The sequence below is a fragment of the Nesoenas mayeri genome (genome assembly GCF_963082525.1).
Source record: "Nesoenas mayeri genome assembly, chromosome: 3".
NCBI classification, from domain to species: Eukaryota; Metazoa; Chordata; class Aves; order Columbiformes; family Columbidae; genus Nesoenas; species Nesoenas mayeri.
Genome location: NC_137544.1, coordinates 56,368,708 through 56,391,409, shown reverse-complemented (window position 1 = coordinate 56,391,409; position 22,702 = coordinate 56,368,708). Strand labels below are relative to the sequence as shown.

Below are 22,702 nucleotides of genomic sequence, written 5' to 3'. Positions count from 1 at the left end.
AAATTTTGCAGTAGGTATTGCTTTTATGTAAACTGAAAGTTCTTAAATTGTCGTATTTATTCAGTACATTTGATGAAACAGAAGATGAAGAGACTTGGAATATGTCTTCTCTTTTAGTAGTTTGTATTAAGAATGGTAGGAGCACTCCTCTGTTTGTCCATACTGGCGTAGTCCCGCTGATTTCCAAGGACCGTCCACTATCAGATACATATGGCCTTGTTTGATTTCCCAGATCTCAAGAAAGTAGCGAAATGTGGAGAATAGCTGAAGCAAACTGGAACGTTTGGGGTTTAAAAACCTGTTCATGCTTTTTAAAAAGCGCTTCTGTGTTTACAATGCTAATAACAAAAATTTTTTAAAGATAAAATGGACTCTGATATTTGGTCCTTGCTTTGCTTATAGTTAGTAAAGATTACTTTGAGAAATATTTCTTTTATACTTAGGAAAAACATACAGGCTTAAAAATCTTATAAGTAGCATCAAGGGTAAAAGCAGTGCAATAGTTTGAGGCAGGACTTGTTTGATTCTGGGGGAGGAAGGAAGGTTAAATGACAAGATCTGCACTGACATTTTTCTGTTGAGGTAACACCACTTGGCTCCTTTCAGTGCCTTTTTAAATTTGTTTGATTTGTTTTTAAATGCAGTGTAAGAAAGAGAAAGGAATGTATTTGCTACAACTAAAGTTGAAGGCTTAATAGCAGTGACCCAAGGTAATTTGTATCATAAATAGGTTGATCATAAATCACTGTGTGCAGATCTGACACTGCATTTCAGTCGTGATTTGTAACACTATTTATGTTCTTGTTCTGCCCACCTCACAAAAAGTCATACAATTTATCTGACGTTACATGATAGTTCTATGTGGTGGCAGCACATGTAGTAACACCTGGAGTTCTCGTTGCTGACCAGCACAGGGGATGGCCTTGCTGGAGTACACAAAGCAATGTTTGTAACAGGTCTGGGATAGGAAGGCAGGCAGGCAGGCAGGCATGCACTTCTTTTGCTCACAGATAACCACATTTGGATTGTTTCGTTGGCACAAATTACTAAGATTTGTGTAGCAAGGGAATACAGCTCAAGTCCAATTTAAATTGACATTTAGAACCAAAAATCACTGATTTCATCAGAAATAATTTCTTTTTATCACTAAAGAATTTTAAACATTTTCTATATCGACCATTACACTTTCATATTTTTTTTTATGCTTGCTTTCTTTCTTTTGCTGTTTTTCTAATAGTCCATTTCTTTTTCATCATATTTTCCTTGTTCTGCGTATCTCTTTTCCAGACTCTCTTTTCATTTCTCATTTCCCTTGCCATGTCTCTGTATTTTCATTCTTCTTTCAGACCTGGGGCAGCTCCTTTAACCACAAGCTGTCTTTCTGCCGCTAAACCCCAAATCCCCCCCCTCTTTTGTCTCCACACTCTTTCTTACAGCAGGGTTTCTCCTGCCCTGGGGAGCCCCTGGGGAGATGTCCACAAGCAGATGAGGAGCACATTTCAGGGAGGAAAGCAGTCACATGCTGTAGGCAGAAAGTTCTTTCACCCAGTATGTAGCCATGTTAATAGCAGCTTGAAAAGATGCTTTCTATCCCCTTTCTCAGTTAATGAAACCTCAGCTGATCAAGATGCTTTCTGGTAAGCAATGACTAACTCAGCTGATGGCTCTTCTCTGCTGGCTTTCTGCACTTCTTTGTATTGAGAGGCAGGACCTGAAGAGCAGTCTTCATCTGTATAGGCAACCGGTGGCCACTGGGAATCTTTCAGCAAACAAGAGCATGATTTTTTTCCTTAAATACTCAGGGCCAGATGCTTAAAGCTACAGTCAACTTCAAAAGTGTGTAGGGACCAGCTCTGATTGAAATGTAGAGGGTTGTTTATGAAATTGCGAGTCTTAGGAAAAAATACTCAAACATAAATCTAAAGAAAATACTGAAACTGGAAGAAATATGAAGTTAAATCTGCATTCCCTGCATTTCAGAAAATTCTGCTTCACACATTTGTTTATTTATGAAAACAAGGCAATAGTGACTACTTAGAGCAATGACATGAAGAGTCTTACTTGGTGTCTTCATGTATAAAAGTAGGAACCTTGGAATAATTCCCATTGGAAGAGACCTGTGGAGGTTGTCTGGTCCAACCCTTGTTCAGAGCAGGTTCAGCTTAATTGGATCTAACTTGGAAGCTAAATCAAGTTGCCCAGGGCCTTGTCAAGCTGGGTTAAGAATGTCTCCAAGGATGGAGATTCCTCTCTAGACACTTGTCCCAGTGTTTGACCACTCTCATTGTGATTTTTTTTTTTCTTTCATGCTCTCTACTTTGGATTTCCCTTGTTGCAAGTCACGTCTGTTGCCCCTAGTCCTTTTGCTGTGCATCTATCAGAGCAGAGTCTTGCTATGTCTTCTCTGTATTCACCACCCATGAGTCAGCTGAAGGTGGCACCACAATCAGTTCCCTCCTTCCTTTAGCCCTCCCCAAAACTGTCATTGTTCCATACTGAACCAAGCCAGCTCCCCCAGCACTCTCTACAGCCATGTACGGCCTGAGACTCCCTGCTGGCTCTCCTCTAGGCTGGATCCAATATTGGTTCTTGTAGTGAGGAGCCCAGGCTGGACACTGTTCTGGGTAGTTGCACACATGCAGTATAGACAGGCATGACCACAGCCTTCAACTTGCTGACTTCAGTCCTACTGCGAAAACCCAGTATTTGGTGGGCCTTCATCCCTGCAGTGGTGTACTGCTGACTCCTGTGCTCCTTGTCCACTTTGCCTTTTTCTGCAAAGCTGCTCTCTGACTCCAGGCTGGACTCCAGGCTGCACTGTGGCACCATGTTACCATCCCAAATGTAGGGCTTTTCCCTGGAGAGTATCACATGTAGCTGAGTGGAAATATGTCAGTCCTGGTACAAGTTTGGGAGCACAGGATTGAATTTTTATTTTTACCACTCACACTAAGTAAAACTTTTACCTGCATGTCCAAAATTGACAGGTTACTGGGTCCCTTCCTCTTTTTCAGTAGGTATGTTTACCCCTAAATGATCAGTGAGATAACAAAGACAGTTGACCTTTAATACTGTAGGTATTCTAAGGTTTGTATTTATTGCACGGTGAAAACAAGTTAGTGTTATATGTGATTTTTAGATCAAAACTATCTTTTTATTTCTTGCTTTTCCTTTTCGGCATTTTTGTCCTGCTCAAAGAACTGTTAGGTAATAATTTACCTTCTAAAGTGTTCTGGTAGTCAAAAATGTTTTTATATTTTTCTTATGAAGTGAAATGAAGTACCAAGTTGTTTGAAGTTTGGTTCAGAAACACATTATTAGTCTCCACTTTCCATTTCTTGAATGGTTGAGGTATGCAAACCTTTGTTTTATATTTAATTTTACTTTTGGGTTATTCTGTAAGTAGCAGACATCATCATACAGAATTGCACTGTGTTTTCATTTCATACTTATTAGTCATGTTGTTACACCACAGTCAGAGAAGATGAGGTCTTATTTGGACATATTGTCATTGCATTAATTAGCTAATATGTTTTCCCATGTGTACATTTCTTTTCAAACGTTATTTAAAATATTACTACCTCGAGAAGTGCTCAAGCTATCTGGAAGTCTTCTCCTGTGTTGATGCTGTCTGAATATGTCAGGATGACTTCCTCTACCTGAGTCTGAAAATTTTGGCTACCTGTCCCTAAGGAGGCTGATGGATAACATTGCCTGGATTAAAATTGTATCAAGTCATTCCCTGAGTAAAGCCGTTGTCATTTCCTTGAAGACAAGAAAGGCCGTTTTCACTGTGGGTGGTCAGGAATACCCACTTGTAAATGGGAGCTCACACTATGTGTGTTTTAAATTGTAAGCCACATTTTGCCAAAGGTTCAATTTAAATGAGATACCTACAGGTGTTTCTTAGCCTTTGTCTCTGAACACTAGAGCGCACTGTTTTCATATCAGTCCTTGTTTAATTCAACTATTTGCTCCTATTTTAAAATGCAAATCTGTTTTTGCTCGTTGTTAGGCCAAGCTCAGTGCCTCAGTATAGATATTTTTGCCACCTCATCTGCAAGAGTTCTTGGCACTCTCCCAGTTTAAGGTGATTTTCTCCTCCAAATCAGTCACATTTTAATCAGATCACAACTGACTGAAAACCCTAAAACCAGATTTAAAACATAAATACCAGTACAGTAATCTTCTTTGCCAGCAATCCATTACATAAATCATAATACAATATTTGCATGTTATAGTTGGCTTCATTTATTTTGACTTCTGTGTGGATTTTAAGCTTTTGTTAGGTATATTCTTTATTGCCTTTCATACAGTTGTATTTTCCTGGAGAATCTAGCTGGGAAAGCAACAGCCCAAGGCATATCCAATACAGAACAGCTAATTTCATCCTCTGGATAAAACAACTAAATGCTTCACTACCCACAAAACACACAGCCAAGGGGGCCACAAATCTACTTGCAAACTGATACCTTTTAGTTCTGCATACTGCACAACCCAGTACTATTTTTCCTACAGCCTGGCTGTCTTCTGTCAGAGTAAGCTTTATGCAATTAAAAACTGATTCATCTTCCCTTTTTATGAACCAGTGTAATACCAGGTATGAAAAGTTCATCTAACTTTAGTCATGGAGGCTCTTTATTACATCTGGTTCCCTCATAGCAGTTTTGTGTATTTACTTGAATAATGGAAATAACAAAAAGTCTCTTACTTCTTTCAGAAGAGAGAAATTGATTAGAGAGAAATTGATTAGGGTTTGAAGGCAGTGAGACTTCTATAGGAAAGTAAAAAAATGTGTAACAGTGAAGTCAAAGGCTCAGAAACTGGCCATACACATTAACAGTCTTCTTTCTCATTGGGAGTGTTTTGTCCTGTAGTCTGCAGGACTGCCACCTCTTCCTCCTGCTTGAAAGTTTCTTTGAAGTGTTAGTGATATAGGCTGATGCCACTATGGAAAGAGAGGCAATGACACAGTGCAAAAGGCTTTTAATGTCATTACAGGTCCTGATCTGAACTTGCAAGTCAATGGCAATCAACCTGCTGTGAACATCAATGTGCTCTTTTTCATACAGTTGTCTTTGCATTAGCCGCACGTTGTTGCAGTGCCATTACAACTGTGTTTCTAGATGTTAAACAAGCCTATAAATAGGCTCGTGACTTTTTGCACGGGTTTAAGGCTTAGGTAACATGTTTGTTTTACAAATGGTTGGTGTAGCGGAAGATGTCAAAGCTTTCAGGCAGCTAAAGGCTGTTGCCCTCATGCCGCAGCTGGTAGACTGGTGTGGATAAGCACCGCTGCTTTGATGTTTCAGTGCAAAATCAGGTGGCCTAGCTTAAAGTGCTGACATAAAACCTTTCAGATCTATTTGGATAAGCAGATTTGGGAGCAACTGAGTAATTAGTGTAATGGCTGAGACAGTACATGCAGCCCACTGCGATGTGCATCTGGGTTTGAAAGAGGATATTTGCCTTTCCCTCATGCTCCCAGACCTCCAGCTGCTTGGACACCTGTTGGTGCTGAGAAGTTCAGGAGAAGCTCAACAGTTTCGACCCGTGTAACTTTCTGAGAGTGGATGTTCTTCAGATGGGAAGATTTTAAAGAGAATGAAAGTTCTCTGCCATGGGTATTGCACATCTGCATGTTTCCCAGCTCTTCCAGTGGACTCCTATAGACACTGAATCATGTCAGGGAGTATGGTATAGCTGAAGAAGTTGCAAAAAAATTCTCTAGATGGAAGAATAGAATTAATGTGAAAGAAAATATCTTTGATTGTTTTGGGGTACTTACATTTACTCTTTCACTTTATTTGAAAAAGTACCAGACTTTACAGGAAAGAAAATACTGAGGGCTGACAGTCATGACATGAAAGAATCTGGGATACTAATAACCAATGGGTGCTATTAAAGATTAGTTTTAGCACTGTATAAACTTTAATCTATGTGGGTTTGGGAAAACTGAGACCTAACTTCAAAGGAAGAATTAACTATTTGTTTTCTTGGAGAGGGTTTTGTGTATTTTCTTATCTTTCACCATTCTGAATAGCAAATAATAACCTATGGGTGCTATTAAAGACTAGTTTTAGCACTGTATAAACTTTAATCTGTGGGGGTTTGGTTTTTTTGAAAGGATGAAGGAAACACAGTTTCTCTTCCTCCTCTTTGCCTTTGTCTTTTGATTCCATCCTCAATGTTGTGAACACTGCATTTGAGCTAAGATAATTTTTAATCTTAGGTATTTCTATATTTTTAACTAGTCTAAGTATAGTTTGGGTTGAGAGTTTGCAGTTTTGTGGTAAAGGAGAGTTAAACTGTCCTTGCTTCCTCAGTATAATTGCACAGGTCTGCAATAACTCTGAAACTCCTACACTACCAGTAAATTCTCACTTACAATTTTATAGTTGCTTGAATTAGCAGAAGTTATGCACAGAATGTTATTTCCAATAAATACAGCAAAATTGAACTTCAGAGGTTTGAGAGTAATATTTTTCCCCATAAACCCTGTTGTGTGCATATATAAATGATAACGATCATTACAATGTGTTTTCTCTGCTAAACTTCTTAAACGTTACCTGGTGAAAAGGCACATAAAGATGGGATATTTTGTATATTTCTTACCAAACATTGCTTGTATGTAATTTTCTTTTCAGGTTTAATTCTGAGCTAACAAGCCATATAGGAGTCGTTGTCAAAACCAGATTAATTTCTTAATGCAGTGTTTTCCATAATTGAAATTTTGTAGCTAGCATCAAATAAAAATTATTTTTAAAAACACCTGTTTCTGAAAGCAGACTTGAAAGGTGATTAATTTGTAATGTGGTCAAGCATTAACTAAAACCAAACAAACAAAAAACCAAACCAAACAAACACTGAACTTCGTAAATGTTTTCATTACCAAAAGGCTGGCTGCCTTTATATGTTCTCATGAAAAAAATACTACAACAGGTCTAACAACACACATGTTGTGGTCCAGAAGTAGTCACAGTAACCTTAAGAAATCACAGTATCCCAGTATGTTTGGGATTGGAAGGGACCTCAAAAGATCATCTAGTCCAATCCCCCTGCTGGAGCAGGAACGCCTAGGTGAGGTCGCACAGGAACATGTCCAGGCGGGTTTTGAATGTCTCCAGAGAAGGAGACTCCACACCCCTCCTGTGCAGCCTGTTCCAGTGTTCTGTTACCCTCACTGAGAAGTTTCTTCTCAAATTTAAGTGGAACCTCTTGTGTTCCAGCTTGATCCCATTACCCCTTGTCCTATCATTGTTTGCCACCGAGAAGAGCCTGGCTCCATCCTCGTGGCACTCACCCTTTATATATTGGTAATATGGTAATAGTCCATCCAGCATGTTATCATGAAATGGTTATGATCAGATGAATTCGACTGTTAGGGGACCATTCTTGATCAATATCCCTTTCCAGGAAATCAGGGTGAAAAATAGTGATTTAGACTCCATTGTGTCAGTCTGATACTTTACTGCATTCATGTTATGTATTTATACAAATTTTTTTTACGTGTGCTTTTCAAGGTCTGTTCATACTCATGCAATGAAAAAAAATGGGTTTGAGTCTTTAGAACTTTACTTCCATATTGGCTGTTGAAAGAACTGCATCAAGTGGCTCAAGAAAGTCTCATTCTAAAAAGTGATTTTTTCCAAGACACAGAAAATTAACTAGATTTCAAAATAAAATTTCATTAGATATTTTCTTAATTTCTCCAGCATTTCAAAAATGCAGCTGTTACAGGATGAGACCTGGTATTTTGAAGCGAACACTTAGTATTGTCCACAGTTTGTATTTTAGGAGATCCTGTAGCTTTCCAAAACCTGAGTTCTGGCACAGAGTAGGGTTTTTTTCTGGGCAAGGCTGTAGCCTCTGCACTGTGAGTGACAATTTTTAAATAATAACCTAAGAGGGAACTTCAAAGATGGAAAAACCCACATATCTGTGAGCTATATTTCCACTAAGCAAACCCAGGAACATTGTTTGTTCTATACATTTTGGAGCTGACAGTTCCAAAGAGAAGTTCATTTCTGCCTGGACTTAGTGATGTGCTGCAGCCAGGAGTTATCTTCTCTCTCTTGGGCAGAGCTGCAGCAACAGAGGGAGAGGCTCCGTTCCTCCACCCTGGGAGGGTGCAAACTGGAACACAAGAGGTTCCATTTAAATATGAGAAGAAACTTCTTCACAGTGAGGGTACCAGAACACTGGAACAGGCTGCTCAGGGGAGTCATGGAGTCTCCTTCTCTGGAAACATTCAAAACCCGCCTGGATGCCTTTCTGTGTAAACTCATCTAGGCGTTCCTGCTCCGGCAGGGGGATTGGACTAGATGATCTTTTGAGGTCCCTTCCAATCCTGTGATTCTGTGAGTTTGTTCTTTGCTTGTAGATCTGCCATTGCAGAAGCCTTAGCTCACATTTTTATCCTATGTCCTGTCTCAGTTAAAATAACTGAACTAGAAGCTGAAAATGTAACTTCAGCTTACACTCTTGTGTACCATGCCTTGTCCCAGTTACCATTTGCATTCACCCAGAGCTTTTTGTGTCCTGGGGACACAGTTGTGTCATTGAAACAGCTCGTTTAAAGCTAGATTAGTTATGTCTACATAAACAACTGTCTCCTGCATTAGAAACCTGGGAATCAAAAGCCTTACAACCTGTAGAAAATAAAATGCACTGAACATCTTTCATTCCCTGTAACCTAATCCTATCCTCGCAGTGTTTCAGAAGATAATGAAGTGTCTACAAAGCACCTGCACAAGTAGTACATCTTAGTAGCAGGTGTAGTAGAAGTGCATTGAAGGCTTTTTCAATGTGACCTGCAGACAGCAGGGCCCAGTGTTGCTAGAACATTGTCTCCTCAGCATTGTTCCTGCTTTGGCTCTGTTCATCTGCACATGTCCGAGATTTGAGAGTTAGTGAGGCAAATGGATTCAGCATTTTTTTTTCATATGATACTTCTGAATCTTTTAAGGTAAACTCTTTCATAATTGGTTATAAACTCGTGGACATTATTGTTTTCAAAGTAGTCATTGTGAATTTAAATTGCTTCTCAGTGGAACATTGCAAGTCCTCATTAATTTTGGTACAGTCCCTGGTAGCAGAAGACACTTGGTTCACCTGATTGTGTTTTCTTTGTAGTTTCCTACCAAAGTAGTACCAGTCAATGGAATGCTTTGAAAGAGCTGGAGAGTAGAAAAGATGGGATTGATTCTTTTTTTAATTATATATCATTTATCAAAGCCATATATATCTACACTTGCGAGGGCTTAATGATACCTGTAAGGAACTGGTCTTATATATTAATATATATATATTTATATAAAATGTATATAATATACATTCTCATATGGCACGATATGCTGTGCTAGTTTGCTTAATTAATTAAGAGTGCATATAAATATTTATAATGTGCATGTTCATCAATTTTAAAACAACCTTTTAAAAAACATAGCATAAGCTCAAGCTATTTTTCTGAATTATCTGGAAGCAGGATGTGTAAGCAGGGAGTCACTTGTTTACGTGGTACCATATTTGTGTATAGAGCCACCTGTGGGACTTTCTGTACCTCTACAGCATCTTATACCATCTCAAATCTGACTAGAGGTTAGCTTGAAGCTGTATTTATTTCATTTTTATGTGTAAGCCATCCTTTCAGAGGGATCAAAAGTTCTTTCAGATGGAGCTGTAGGGGCCTGTGAAACAGTCTCTCTATCTGTTTCTGTAGCAATGACCTTTTATGTAGAGAACAGTGGTATGTAATTTTTTTGTATGAGGGCTCAACTTTTAATATCGCAAAGCTTTGGGGCAGTGAGGACCCCCTCTGTTAGGCAGAGCTGGTAGCATCTGTGGTGCCTCCCCCTCTCCTCCAGCAAGGGACACAAGTAGGCATAGAGATGGGCACAGTATGTCGCAGCACAAAGTGAGGCAGCAGATTTTATCTAAGCATCACCTCACTACCCTCCTCTTCCTGGACTGGTGCAGAGGAGAGGCAGGTGGTGCCAGGCATCCCCCTTTTCACCAGCAGAGCCTGTTAAACTCTTTTCCTTGGGGCAGCCATGGACCCTGGTTACCATGGTGACAGGGATGAACCTGACACTTCAAAGCACAGCTTGGGGAATCACATTTTCAGTTCATAATCAAATACAATTTTTCTTTTTAATAATGCTACCCTACAAAGCTGTAATTTGGAGTCCTGGAAGTAACCACTTAGATGTACCCAAACCCTATTGAATTTCTGGCATGTCTTCATCTCCCAGAAGCTGCACTCCAAGAGAGAAGCTCTTTGGAGGCTATAGAGAAGGGAGCATTTTGGGGGGATTCCTTTCCCAGCAAACTTGTCTCCAGCTTTCAACCTGAAAAAGAAAAATCTCAGAGAGGCCAGCAGTGTACCAAACTGACTCACATGAAGAAATCTGTAAGACCTCGTGAATTGTGTGCATAGTTTGCTGGATCACGTTGGACATCCCATCTCCACCATCTCTGCAAAAGCACATACAAGTGTGTTCATCAAATAATCAGCCAAGACTTTTTTTTTTTTTTTAAAAATATAATTGAGCTAAAAGGGGTTACAGATCCTCTCTCTGAACTTGAATTTATTAATTAACTTTCAGACTTCTAAAAATTTCTTTAATTGCACAATGATTATCATTCTAGCAAAGCAGTAACAAAACAAAACTGATGGAGATACAACAGTCTTTCAGGCAGATCATTAACATACAGGGCAGAGCAGTCTAAAAGAAAATACTAAGCAGAGAATCTTGCTTGGTTTCTCAAAGAGCCGTTTTCTCAGGTGGTAGACTGACTGGCTGGAACACCAGTTTCATTTGATGTTATCCTGATGTTACCTTGTTGAGCTCATTCAGATGTCATTCCTGTTTTTAATTAAAAGTTTTGGAATGCCACGTAACAAAGGTACAGAACAGATTATCTTGAGCAGAGCTATTTTGAATATCAAGCTATGCAGCAGTTACACCAGTTTGTGAGAATTCAAAGATCTGCCACAACCAGAAATTAACATTCAAAGAAAATGCAGTGTAATAAAATAGCAGCTTTAATCATGCATAAAACAGAGTTTCTTCCCTCACTCACACAAAGGAAACCTAGCATAAAATGCTGTGAATGTTAAAAAAGTCAAATGGTATGGTGAGAAGGTTACATATAAAATCCTGTTCAAAACCTCTGATTTAAAAGCTGTCTTTTAGAAGGCTGGCTGTTCTCTAAGTTGTACCACACAAACGGCCCTGCAAAATCCTACCAGAATTTTTTGCTTGAATAATTTTGTTTGGATGAGCAAGTGGAATATCATTATCTTGGTTCCAACATCATCTCCTTAGGAAGGTATAGGTGAATAGATTTTGTGTTGAGTCTCATAAATTCTCTGACAATTTTGCAAGGCTGTGTGTAAATTCTGAACCTCAGAAGGAAGGAGAAGACAGTAAAGCAATATATGCCATGACTGGAATCCTTATACCATGATATACTTTAAGAATTATGTATGAATATTAGGAAAACACTCAGTTTTACATATGAGTGTTAGATTTTTATGTGTATTTGATTAAAAACACTATAAAAATTTAGAGGAATTAGGTATATCAGCAAATTATAAGATGGACTTGACCTCACTAACTGTTCAGAATTTGCTGTCCCTGAGAGTGTTAGCAATCCTAGTCTAATTTAGTGCTGTTCACAGTTGAACTTCATGCTATTGATCATGGAAGTCAACTGATTGAATATTGTCCTTAAGTATTCATGAAAACAATGAAAATTACTTCTTATGTGGTGACTGTTATTGGCAATGTTCAGAGACAGAATCATAGATGGAGTTATTTTATGTACTTTGTGAATGGGACTGTGATTGCTGCTACTGTTCTGAGTAGAAGAAAGGTAAGTGGATAAGTTGCAAAATCCAGTGTTCTTGCCCTGGTCTAGCTCATAAATGTTCTCTGCAGGTAATTATTCTTATAGGGGCAAAAACTGTAGTTAACTCCCTGTTTGAGACAAGAAACTCTTCTTGAAAATTTTATGCAAGATGACTTCGCACTAGTTGAGAACCGTAGGATTATCTCTTCTTAGACTTACAGGGTCAAATTGTGAAAAAAATGTAGTAATATGCAAGGATATTGTAAAAATTGACACTTAATTGAAAGTCTGTTAGAGTAAGACTGTCCAGAGGAATTAAGAGCCAATAGGGAGTCCATTTTCATATATTCATAATTCTGTTACAATGCAAGTTTCAAGATCTGCCTTTCAAGATGTAAGAAAGTAATATTAGGAATTAGTAAAGCACAGACTTTTATAACTTAAATAATTTTAGATCATTTTTACCTTGTCTAGAAATATACAGAGTTAACTCTAATTATCAAAATAATACAAATTTTAACTACTCTGTCTCTCCCTTTAAAAAGAAAGATATCGTGGGGGACCTTGTCAAAGGCTTACGGTAGTCAAGATAGATGACATCAGTAGGTTTTCCTCTGTCCACTGATGTAGTCACTCCATCACAGAAGGCCACTAGATTAGTTAGACGAGATTTGCCCTTAGTTTAGCATGGTTAGTTGAGTTTCTTTGTTTGGCAAGCCAGCAGTTCAGCCTATAGAAGAGTGACTTCAGAGAAACAAAAGTCCTGACAGTCTTGTAGTCCAGAGAACAGACAGAGCAAATTCTCAGAGTAAGCAGAATTCCTCTTGCTGCTGTAGTCCTTGTGTAATCAGCAACCAGGAGATGCTGACTTACACAGATAAGTTTAACATGCAGGCACAAGGTTTCTGGTTTTGTCCTTTGGCTGTATATGTGTAAGCTCACACATGCTTTTTACAACACAGTTTAATCTATCAAAATTAAAACATAGTAATGTGAAATACTTTCAAATTCATAAGTTTCATTAAATGATTCAATGCTACATTCAATGGCTTCCTCAAAATAATATAGTTCATTGCATACAATGCACATACATATGAATAATACATTACAGCATGATTTATATCTATAATTGCTTTCATATAGTCCCCAAATGTAACATTTAATCTAGAGAATGCATATATTATCTGTTGCTGAAAACATTCATATAATAATCCTGGCTTCATTTAAGTCAAAAGCAATTTTTCTGTTGATACTGGGGAGAGAGGTATTGTTTTGATCATAGACTGGATAGAGGAGTCTCAAGCACTGGTTATACACTTGCTTATTCTATGACTATTCAATATAATTTTTTGCCACTAGTTTAGGATGCTGTGGTACATTTCCAGTGGGCACCAGCTTTATCTCATAAGCAGCATTAAAGCTCATGGAATGAGTCTCTTACTTCAGACTGCTTAGTGTAAGGAAGCCAGAATAAATGGACAAGCAGATGATATCCTCCTGTTTTTCCACTGTTCTGAAAACTGGGACAGAGAGCTGCATTTTGAACAGTTACTGATGATCCAAACTCAATCATTTCTTACAGAATATATAATAAAACACCAGTGCTTAAGTTAGGCAAATAAGTAAATTCCTGCAGTAGCCTTTCCTTCAGATTTTCTAAGAACTGTATAGTTGTTTCTCTAAGCTAACTTTTCTGAATGAAATAATATTGTGAGTAGCCAAGCAATAATTTTAAATATGACTCTGGGAAGCACCTATATTGCAGCTTGCTCTATCAAGCAATAAGGGTCATATCTTTCTCCAGGCAAGTGTGAGACAGGTCTCTCATTCTTTCCCCTCTGCTCTTTCATCTTTCACTAATACTTCTGTGAAAATACCACTGTCCTGATCAAGGCTCAAAGCCTGTATTTTGGGATGTATTTTGAGCCTTCACCTTTTCAGATGCATCTTCAGGTCACATCCAATCCTTGTGATTCATATTTTGAAATTTCTCGAAGACCTGGCCTTAAATCTCAATCCACACACCTAAATCTCTTGTTCATGCCTTATTTTGCAGCTTGAGTAGTTCTTACCTTTGCCAGGTCAGAATTATGCAGCTGTACTCATGTTGTCCTCATGGTGATTCCAGACACAGTGACTATTCCACTCTTGAGTGTTTCCCTATCTACCCTTCCCTCATCTTGCTGTTTTTCAGTACCCCAAGCAGCAAACAGGAGGTTTTTTCACACTGGCATGTAAAGCCATTTATATTTTAGCCTTGAGTGGTCTTTTGACCCTAGAGATTGGCATTTTGGCTCTGCTGCTTATCAAATGTTCATTTCTGTTCGTCACATCCAGCCCAGCTAATAGTAGACTGAGAGCTGATTCATTTTTGGCATTGAAAATCTTGAACACCTTCTCCTTCCAGTTTAACGTCAAAAGTCATCCCCTTGTTTTCTCTGTTAGACAGCATCATATGTGTCTGTGGCATTCTAACTTGTGTGTATGTGTTGTGCATACACAGCTGCGCATAAACACACCACTTAGCTGACCCCGACTCTTGCCCCTAAACACCTCAACAGCACTCATAATGTGAACTAAATATATAGTATTGAGTCCACGCTGGTTATGTATGCAAATGTGCACACAGGCATGTATTTACACAAAGGAGGAAGCATTTAGTATTTCTCAACAGACAGAGTTCAAGCTGTAGGGGAGAGACATGATTATGATGATGAAGTCTTATGATGATGATTAAGTTTTATGATTAAAGCACTGCCAGATCTCTCTTTGTCTGCCTAGCTCTCACATGGGTAGAAGGGAGCACGTTCCTAACTCAGAAGGTTGTTCTGAGGGTAAGTCGTTAATAAGTTGCTCAGATAATGCTGAGATGGAGATTACAAAAACAAGTAAATAAAGTGTGATTTAAAACATCAGCATGATCCTTCCCTCAAAAAATGATAACGGTTCCTGCATCTGGAACCTGAATAGAAACAGTCTGGGTAACCTGGTTAAAACCAGAAAGTATTAGATACCAGTTATCCCTGGGATTGACTACACTGGCTTTCTGTGGAGCAGATTTTTGGGGGAGCAGTAGTCTTTCTCCGGTGTGGCTTCACCTCAGTTTTTGTTCAGGTTGTTCTGGTGGTCTGTTGAGAAGCCTCCTAGTTTCAGCGTTAAAGGACATTTTCTGTGTAGTGACATAGGCATCATGCTACCAACTGCTTGTAATTACTCCACGTGCAGCTGCAGTGAGAGGGAAGAGGTCAAGTGGCATCTGCTGCATGCTGGGTGGAGAGCGAGGGAAGAAGGGTTGGGGAGAGAAGAAGGGTTAGAGAGAGAGAAAGCAAGCAACTACATGTACCCATCCGTGCCTGTGTGCACAGCCTTAGAAAGTAAGAACTAGAGAAGTGAAGAGCTGTTTCCTATTTTACAAATAAACACCTCGTAGGATTTTACCCCTAGCTGAAAGCTATTTATATTTTTTTATATTTTTGCCAGGCTGAAAAATCTCATGTTCCTGATCCTTTGTACACCAGGCTGTGATGCAAAGAGGTGCAGACTGAATGGCTGCATGCTTTCATATATATTCTGTTTTCCTCTCTGCTGTAACCTGTGGCCTCAGCCCACTCAGCTGTGTTACAGAGTGGTTTCATCTGTGTAGAGCAGCGATATATTTTTTTTCAGGGCCTATAAACAGAAATAAAACTACTGCTGACTTTAAGTTTGGCTTTATGGATGGCCTTATTTGGAGAATAAAAAATCCCAGTAGAATGCAGATCTCAGGCTAGATACTGTAAGGTAAATGAATACACAAAGGTGGACTGAAACTGGGTGAAGGAGAGATGGACTAGAGTTCAGGGTGTTGGCTGCAGCTTGGATAACACTTTAATTTACTGTTTGTGAGTCAACACAATCTCACTAGTCAGTATTAAATATTCCATATTTAATATCTGAAAAAATAACAGTAAATGAAGTAATGATGATTTAGTTGATAGGTTGTCTCTGTCTTCTGCTTTGTATTACAGTAACTTGTTTGGAAGTCCAGAAGCATATACACTTTCATATACAGGAAATTTTATATATACATATATATATACACATATATATACACACAACTGTATACACACCTATATGGTCAGATACTTGGTGTTGCAAATATACAGCATATAGATTGAAATCTATAGTGTGTCTATATGATATTTCTAGACGTATAAACACTTGAAACGTATCTATATTCTGGCTACTGTATTAAAACACACACATATTGGGAATTATCACCAGTGATGGTTTTCTTGTCTCTAGCACTTACATGTTTAAGCAACTTGTTTTTTCATTCATTTAGCAGCAGCAACAGAAGAACCTGAGGTGATTCCAGATCCGGCTAAACAAACAGATCGAGTGGTGAAAATAGCAGGAATAAGTGCTGGAATTCTAGTATTCATCCTACTTCTCCTGGTTGTTGTATTGATCGTCAAAAAAAGGTAAGGATATTATCTGTGCTGATCCTTCTTTCCTCCATATAAAACAATAACTCAATGAATATTTTTAACAGGTCTTTAAAAAAAAAAAAAAGTTAGAGGACCAGTAGCTCACATCAGTTTTTAGGTCAGATCTATGTGTTTTCTCTTGCTTTTGCTGTGATTCTTCTGATGGATTTAGAGAAGATTTCTTTATATTTATATTTTTTCAGACTTATTTATTTCCAAGTAGATTTAAGTAGCAGTGGGAGGACTGTACAGAATATTAAAACGGGTGTAAAAGAAATTCATGGAGCCTTTTTTTTTTTTTTTTAATATAAGCAAAGAAAAATATAGTAACTTATTGCACTTTTCATGTTGTAATCACCTAATGAATTTGATTTTCTATATGCAGCTTTAATGAGTTATTTGTATCTGTATGTTATCCAACTTGCAAAATAATGTAATTTTATACCTCTATTTATGCTCTTGTAAACCTGGAGTTTTTTTCTTAAAAGTCATACCACATCACTGTAAAATTATCTAGTGAGTCTTTAGTGCATGAAATTGTTTAAAAGTGTATTAATTTGAATGAATTTTAATTTTTTTTCAGTGCTTTCTTAGGCAGTAAGCAATATCGCCATCTTCTGGCATAGTACAATGCTAACTCCGCAGCTAAATGCTCCTACCTCTACATCTAGTAGCATGCTACCCTATTGCTTGGTCAGTTTGAAGTCTTGACTTCCCAGTAGTTGCAACTCTTTCAACCTGGTGTAAAAGTTCATAACGTGGCTCTATAAATCCATAGTTACAGCATCGAACCCAGTTCCTCCCTTTCTGTGTTGTCCCACCCTGGGCGGGTCCCCTTTGCAGGGCACAAGCTGGTTTCCCTTGGGTAGAATGAGACCTTTGTGTTCCGGTGCTGTGTGCATTGCATTCCCTCACCTGTTGCAGCAGTCTTAAAGAAATCTGTAAATGTTGCCAGTGTTCATCTGAAATGCAGCTTGCTATTATTTTTAAAGATTAAGAGAAAAAAAGATATATTGTATCTGAGATCATTCTGTATGTTATAATTACTGGTTTGCATTAGATTTTTTTAATTTATTGCCTCTTTACAATTATCCCTGGAGATATATAACTTGGAGAAGAAACGTCTGCATTAGAAACATTAGGTATGCTTATAGTGTTCTGTGTTAGTTAGCTACATATGTGATTTTCCCCAAAAGTGCTTTTACTTTTCTCTGTTGTTTACCTCTGTGGTCGAGAATTAACACATATGCAAAAGGTCCAGCTCATCATATGCAAAAAAGACATACAGTCAGCCAGTTTTCTTTATTTACACAACTTCTGAAAAACAAACCAAAAAAAATTTGTTTTTCAACTTTCAGGAAGAAATCTCTATTTTATAGCTTTATTGCAAAGTATGTGCTGAGGAGTCTCAACTCCTCTGTGCATGTTGCAGTGGTCCCCTTATGTTTAACAGAAGACTCTGTGTGTGCACATGTGTGTGTGTGAGAGAGAGAGAGAGAGAATGTCAGTCACTTCCAAATGGGATTAACTAGTTTTGCAGGTAACAAAAAAAAAGTTCGATGTGTTTGTTTTTCCTGTCCTTTTTACCTCTTGCATTCAGAGTCCTTTTAGACTTTCAGTGTTGAATTGTTTGATGAAAGCTGATTTTCTCCATGAAATTATATTTTTAAATTTCCCTTCCCCCTTCCTTCCTCTGAAGCTGCAAAGGCAGTGCCCTCTTAGGAATGATACTTGATCATCATGCTAACACACATGACATTTCTAAACTCTGTAGTATTTTGTATTCAAAATATGTGAGAAATTAACCTGCTTAATGAATCTTTAATGTTTGGCAGTTATTCATCATGATAGTTTAATTGGTTGTCTATCGTGTATGTTATAGGTGTGCCATGCCAACCCCTCCCAAGGAAAAGTGGGCAGGTTTTTTTTCTTTAATACCAGCTTTAGTTAAGGTCTCTTACCAAGCAGCTAAAACCTTTGTAAACCTGAGTTAATTCAGTTCATCTAGTGAATCAGGGCAATTAATACAATGAAGCCAAGTACAGCTATAAAAACCCTGACACATTCACACGCACATAAACACACTACACTTAGTTGTGGTGGGACTGAAAACCGATCCGTTTGCATCCTCTTCTGTAGTGTACATATTCGGTGATCCATTATGTAGTATCCCTTTTGGTACCTGAATTGACTGCAGCTTATTACACAGAAAAGTGGATAAAACAATGGTTTCTGCATTTTCATTGGTTAATCAAGTCGTATACACAGCCATCGCTATCTCAATCTGATTAAATGCAGCATTACATTTTATTGAAAGATGGAGTACTAAGCAGTTTTGTTCACGAGCTTGAGATGTTTTAGGCTTCGCCTGACCATTTTGTACAAATTGGTTTGAAGTTTTCCCGAATGAAGCTCTTAACAGCTCTTACGGAGTTTTGTCAGAGTAATCAAACCAACTAAGAAAAGGGATACTGCATCTTTAACAAGCAATGCCATTTTTATTTTCCAAGTCATTGTTGGACTGTTTCCAAATGTCCTTCATCTCCTTCCATTTGTTTACCTTCCATATCTTTAATGCTTAGCATGACTACATCAGCATTTCCAATTGTAACATTTTAAAATAGAAAACATATGTTTGCATTCAGGAAATGTGTGGTATATATGTCAGTACACAAACATCTGTTGTAAACATGCATTCTTTAAAAGGTGTGTACTCATATAGCTACATATAGTACGCATACAAACATATACGTATACATCTGTGTACCAATAAAGATGTTAAAATGAATGACATGAAATTTGTTTTCTGATTAAGTGTATTTATTAATGCAATCTTTAGTTTTTTGTAACTGAAAAGTAAAAAGCATATTTACTGCACAAGATTTGTACACAGCTGTTCATTTGTCGTGACATCTAGGCGGTAATCATTATATTATGCTGAACTGCATGTTGAAAATACACAATCCATTTAATTTTCAAATTTTTTGGCAATAAATGAAATCTCAGCATGTAATTTTCTCAAGCGATCTTTCTAAAAACCAAATCATTTTTATATGCTAGTGTATTTTTTTTTAATTGCATGGCAAAGTAAGGCTAATTTGTGCATGAGCAAGTTGAAATGCTAACCAAAGAAACATGATTTTTTCAATTTTTTTTTAAACGCACATTTCTCTGCTTTATTGAATGTGACACAGTCACGCTTTTCATTCACCATTGCTTCTCTTTTTCCACTGTCTGTGATTTGCTTGCCAGGAGGAGCTACTATTCTTACTCCTACTATCTGTAAGTAGAATATGGGTGACTTACTATTTTACATGTTTTAAAGGTGCAGTATCCCTTTTTAAAAAAAGAAAAACAGTCTACAATTTTCCTAAAGCTTTATTGGTAGTTACCTTCCTTTGTTCTCAGGCTTGAAAAATTGCTTGTATCATTGTTCCTGTTACTCTTACCCTGTGGTTTTTTTTTTTTTTAAAGGGATATTGTATTTCTAACTGTATATTGAGACTTTTGCTTTTTGCTACAGTTTTTTTTTTCCATAGCTATCATTTTAATTTATTGTAATCATAATTTAATTTGCATTATGATTCACAGCAACACATCACACTATGGAAAAAACCTCTTTTTCTAGCTAGAGAATTGCGCTTGTAAATCACAAATTGTTCTTTCTTAGCATATCAGTTACCAGGAGGGATCCTGTGCACCACTTTTCCTACGCAGATCATAGGCAGATGCCAGACCTTATTAAACTGGTCTCTGCCCTACCAATGGCAGAGCAACACATCTGTGATACCAACCTTTCTTTCTTGTTTTATTTTTTTTTAAAAACAGAAATATTTTTTATGAAGTGGATCTTACTTTATGACGTTGGCTGCACAAAGTTTTGCTTCATTGAAGCAAAATAAACTTTTTCTGTACATGTTGACCAAAGGAGTTATTGTGAAGGCTGGCAGCACTTTTGGCTGTGATTGAGCAAAGTGGTTACATTCTTAATTTTAAATAAATGCATAAAGCCCTTGACTTCAGAGGGGATCTAAGAATGCTCTCAAGTGCTTTGATGAACCAGTGGTGTCTGATAATACTCTCCCACGTTTATAAGCAGATTAGTCTACTTCTTTAAACAAATTTAAAAATTAAAAAAAAAAAAAAGCTAAGCTGGTTTAGCTAACTGCTGTTCTCCAGTTTATTGTGACAAATTATAATTTCTTTGTTAAATAACAATTGCTTCAGCTCGAGGTAATTAACTGCATAGTTTCATCCTATGATGGAGCACTTTTCCCCTCCAGCTCCCACTGAAACCCCCACCTGCACAGATTCACCCAACTGGATCCTTTAGGAGATAATGAGAATCATTTACACTTTCTGTCAGCCTCAAGTACTTTAGCCTAACGATTTGGTTAACTATCATGAAGCATAGATTGTATATGCCTTTAGCTGAGTGAAGGAAGGGAGAAAAGGAAAGGAAAAAGAAGTCAAACCCAGAGGGAGCCAGGAGCTGTTGAACAATACACCTGTCCTCCCATTTCCCAGCAGCTTTGGGTTGCAGCGCTACAACACAATAGGCCTTTTTAGGAGTTGAAGCAGAACATAAGAATTAGAAAGCAGCTACTGTAATAAGCTAATAACTTGAAAGCCTTAATAGCTGTTGATTTATTTAGCGTAGCTAGCAAGTTTTGTTACAAAGTGATTCTTCAAAGGAAGGCTTAATATAGCCGAGAGATGAGATGTAATAGTCTTTTTGTGCCGTTTCTGAGGTGGCATTAGAAAAAGGAGATCTTCAGTGTATAGAGACTATCTGAAAGGCTTTGAAACTTAAAAAAAGTAGTCTGAACTAGAAATGCCAGTTCTGTATAAGCTTTGATAGTATTGGGAACCAGTTATAAAGCTCAAACAGTTTTACTTCTGGAAGTTATGATGGTCTTCATTTGTTCAACTGGAGTATCATTTAAACCACCTTTTCTTAAGGAGTGTGTGGAGTAAATGTATAAAATAAAGCATTTTAAGGGAGACATCCAACTGTCATTGGTTTTTCAGTTGTCACTGAACAACTGATACACAGAGAACACTTGTGTACATCACAAGGGTTTGATGAAAAAATGATAGGTTTAGAGACCACCTTTGGGATTTTTGAAGTAAGAGGGTTATTGAGTAGCAGTTTTCCAACTAGTCTGTTTGTAAATGGGGAAAAGAAAGGGGGGGATGGTAGCAGGGAGAGCAGAACAAAATAAGGAGAGAAGTCCGATTAGTGAAAGTATCTTCATTATTCCCAGGAGTACTTTGTCCATCTGTATCCTACTTTGTGGCCCCTTGTTGAGAACCAAGACTTATTAGCTTAATAAACAATCCTCTAACATTTTCTTAAATATACAGAACCATTAAGTTCTTCCTGCCCTAGAGGTGTAGGTCCTTTCTGGTGAATGTTCCCAGGACGTAACATGGATGGATAATTTAGACTTTCTGCCTACTGTTAGAGTGTGGCACAGAATATTAAACGTTATCAGAGAACAGAGGCAGAGCAAGCAGTTCTTTAGTCAGGGAATGTAAGGGAATGTAAGGAAATGTAAGATAAGTACTGCCTGAACAGTTAACAGGGTATTTGATGATATTTTATGCAGAAGAAACTGAGAAGCTAAGCTGTGTTTTAAAAACATACGTTTTCAAGAATGCAGTATATTTTGTGGTGATTGTGTCCCTCTCATGTGGTGTCAGATTTACCTAAATGAGCAGGTTGACTATCTGTTATATTGCAGTCACAGCTTCAGATGAAGACAGAGAGATTTCAGAACAGTTTAACGTGTGTCACAGGTTCCTGCAGAACCAAGGTGCACTTCTTGCTGCTCTGCATACTTCCCACTGCTGGAGATACGTGCTTTAAGAGTAGTAGGCTCTAAATGATAATTAAAATATATTGTCGGCTTCCATCTGATTTCTGAAAACAGTGAAAATCACTTCTAGTTCTTCATGAAAAGGAAAGAACTGAGAAATATTTTAGAAGAGTATGCTTTCAGGGCTTTGGCTGTTAATTTGGAGTGTTCAGTTGTACAGATCAGGTTCCTGTTTAACTGTGGTAAGTTCAGAGTGTAAGACTGTTAGTGTCAAAATTTAAGATGTTCCCAAACTGCATGAAAGGGTAGAGTAGTGAGGGGGGGTTGTTTGTTTTTTAAAGAACCAAAGTTCACTGTCAAGAACAAAGTATGGTATCATGTTGTGTCTTGTGTACTGAATGGGAAGAACGACTTTTTAAATAAAAGGTATATGCATGCATATAAAATAATCACATTTCTTTTCTTATTTCATAGGTTTCTTGACCAGCAAAATAATTTAGGTTAGATTATTTCTTTCTAGCAAGGCAAGCAAGGGGAGTCAATTATCCATATATA

At 37.8% G+C, this 22,702-nt stretch overlaps 1 protein-coding gene across 2 annotated transcripts in view; it reads left to right on the top strand.

The window, feature by feature from the left end:
• The window catches only part of PTPRK (protein tyrosine phosphatase receptor type K), a gene marked incomplete at both ends in the record, with an annotated part of 407,260 nt that overhangs the window by 354,620 nt on the left and 29,938 nt on the right, over positions 1–22,702 (top strand). For both annotated transcript variants that reach the window (XM_080341013.1, XM_080341012.1), the window contains one exon: positions 16,181–16,319. In XM_080341013.1, coding sequence (XP_080197139.1) covers positions 16,181–16,319 — 139 coding nt within the window. The remainder of the gene's footprint in view (positions 1–16,180; positions 16,320–22,702) is intronic.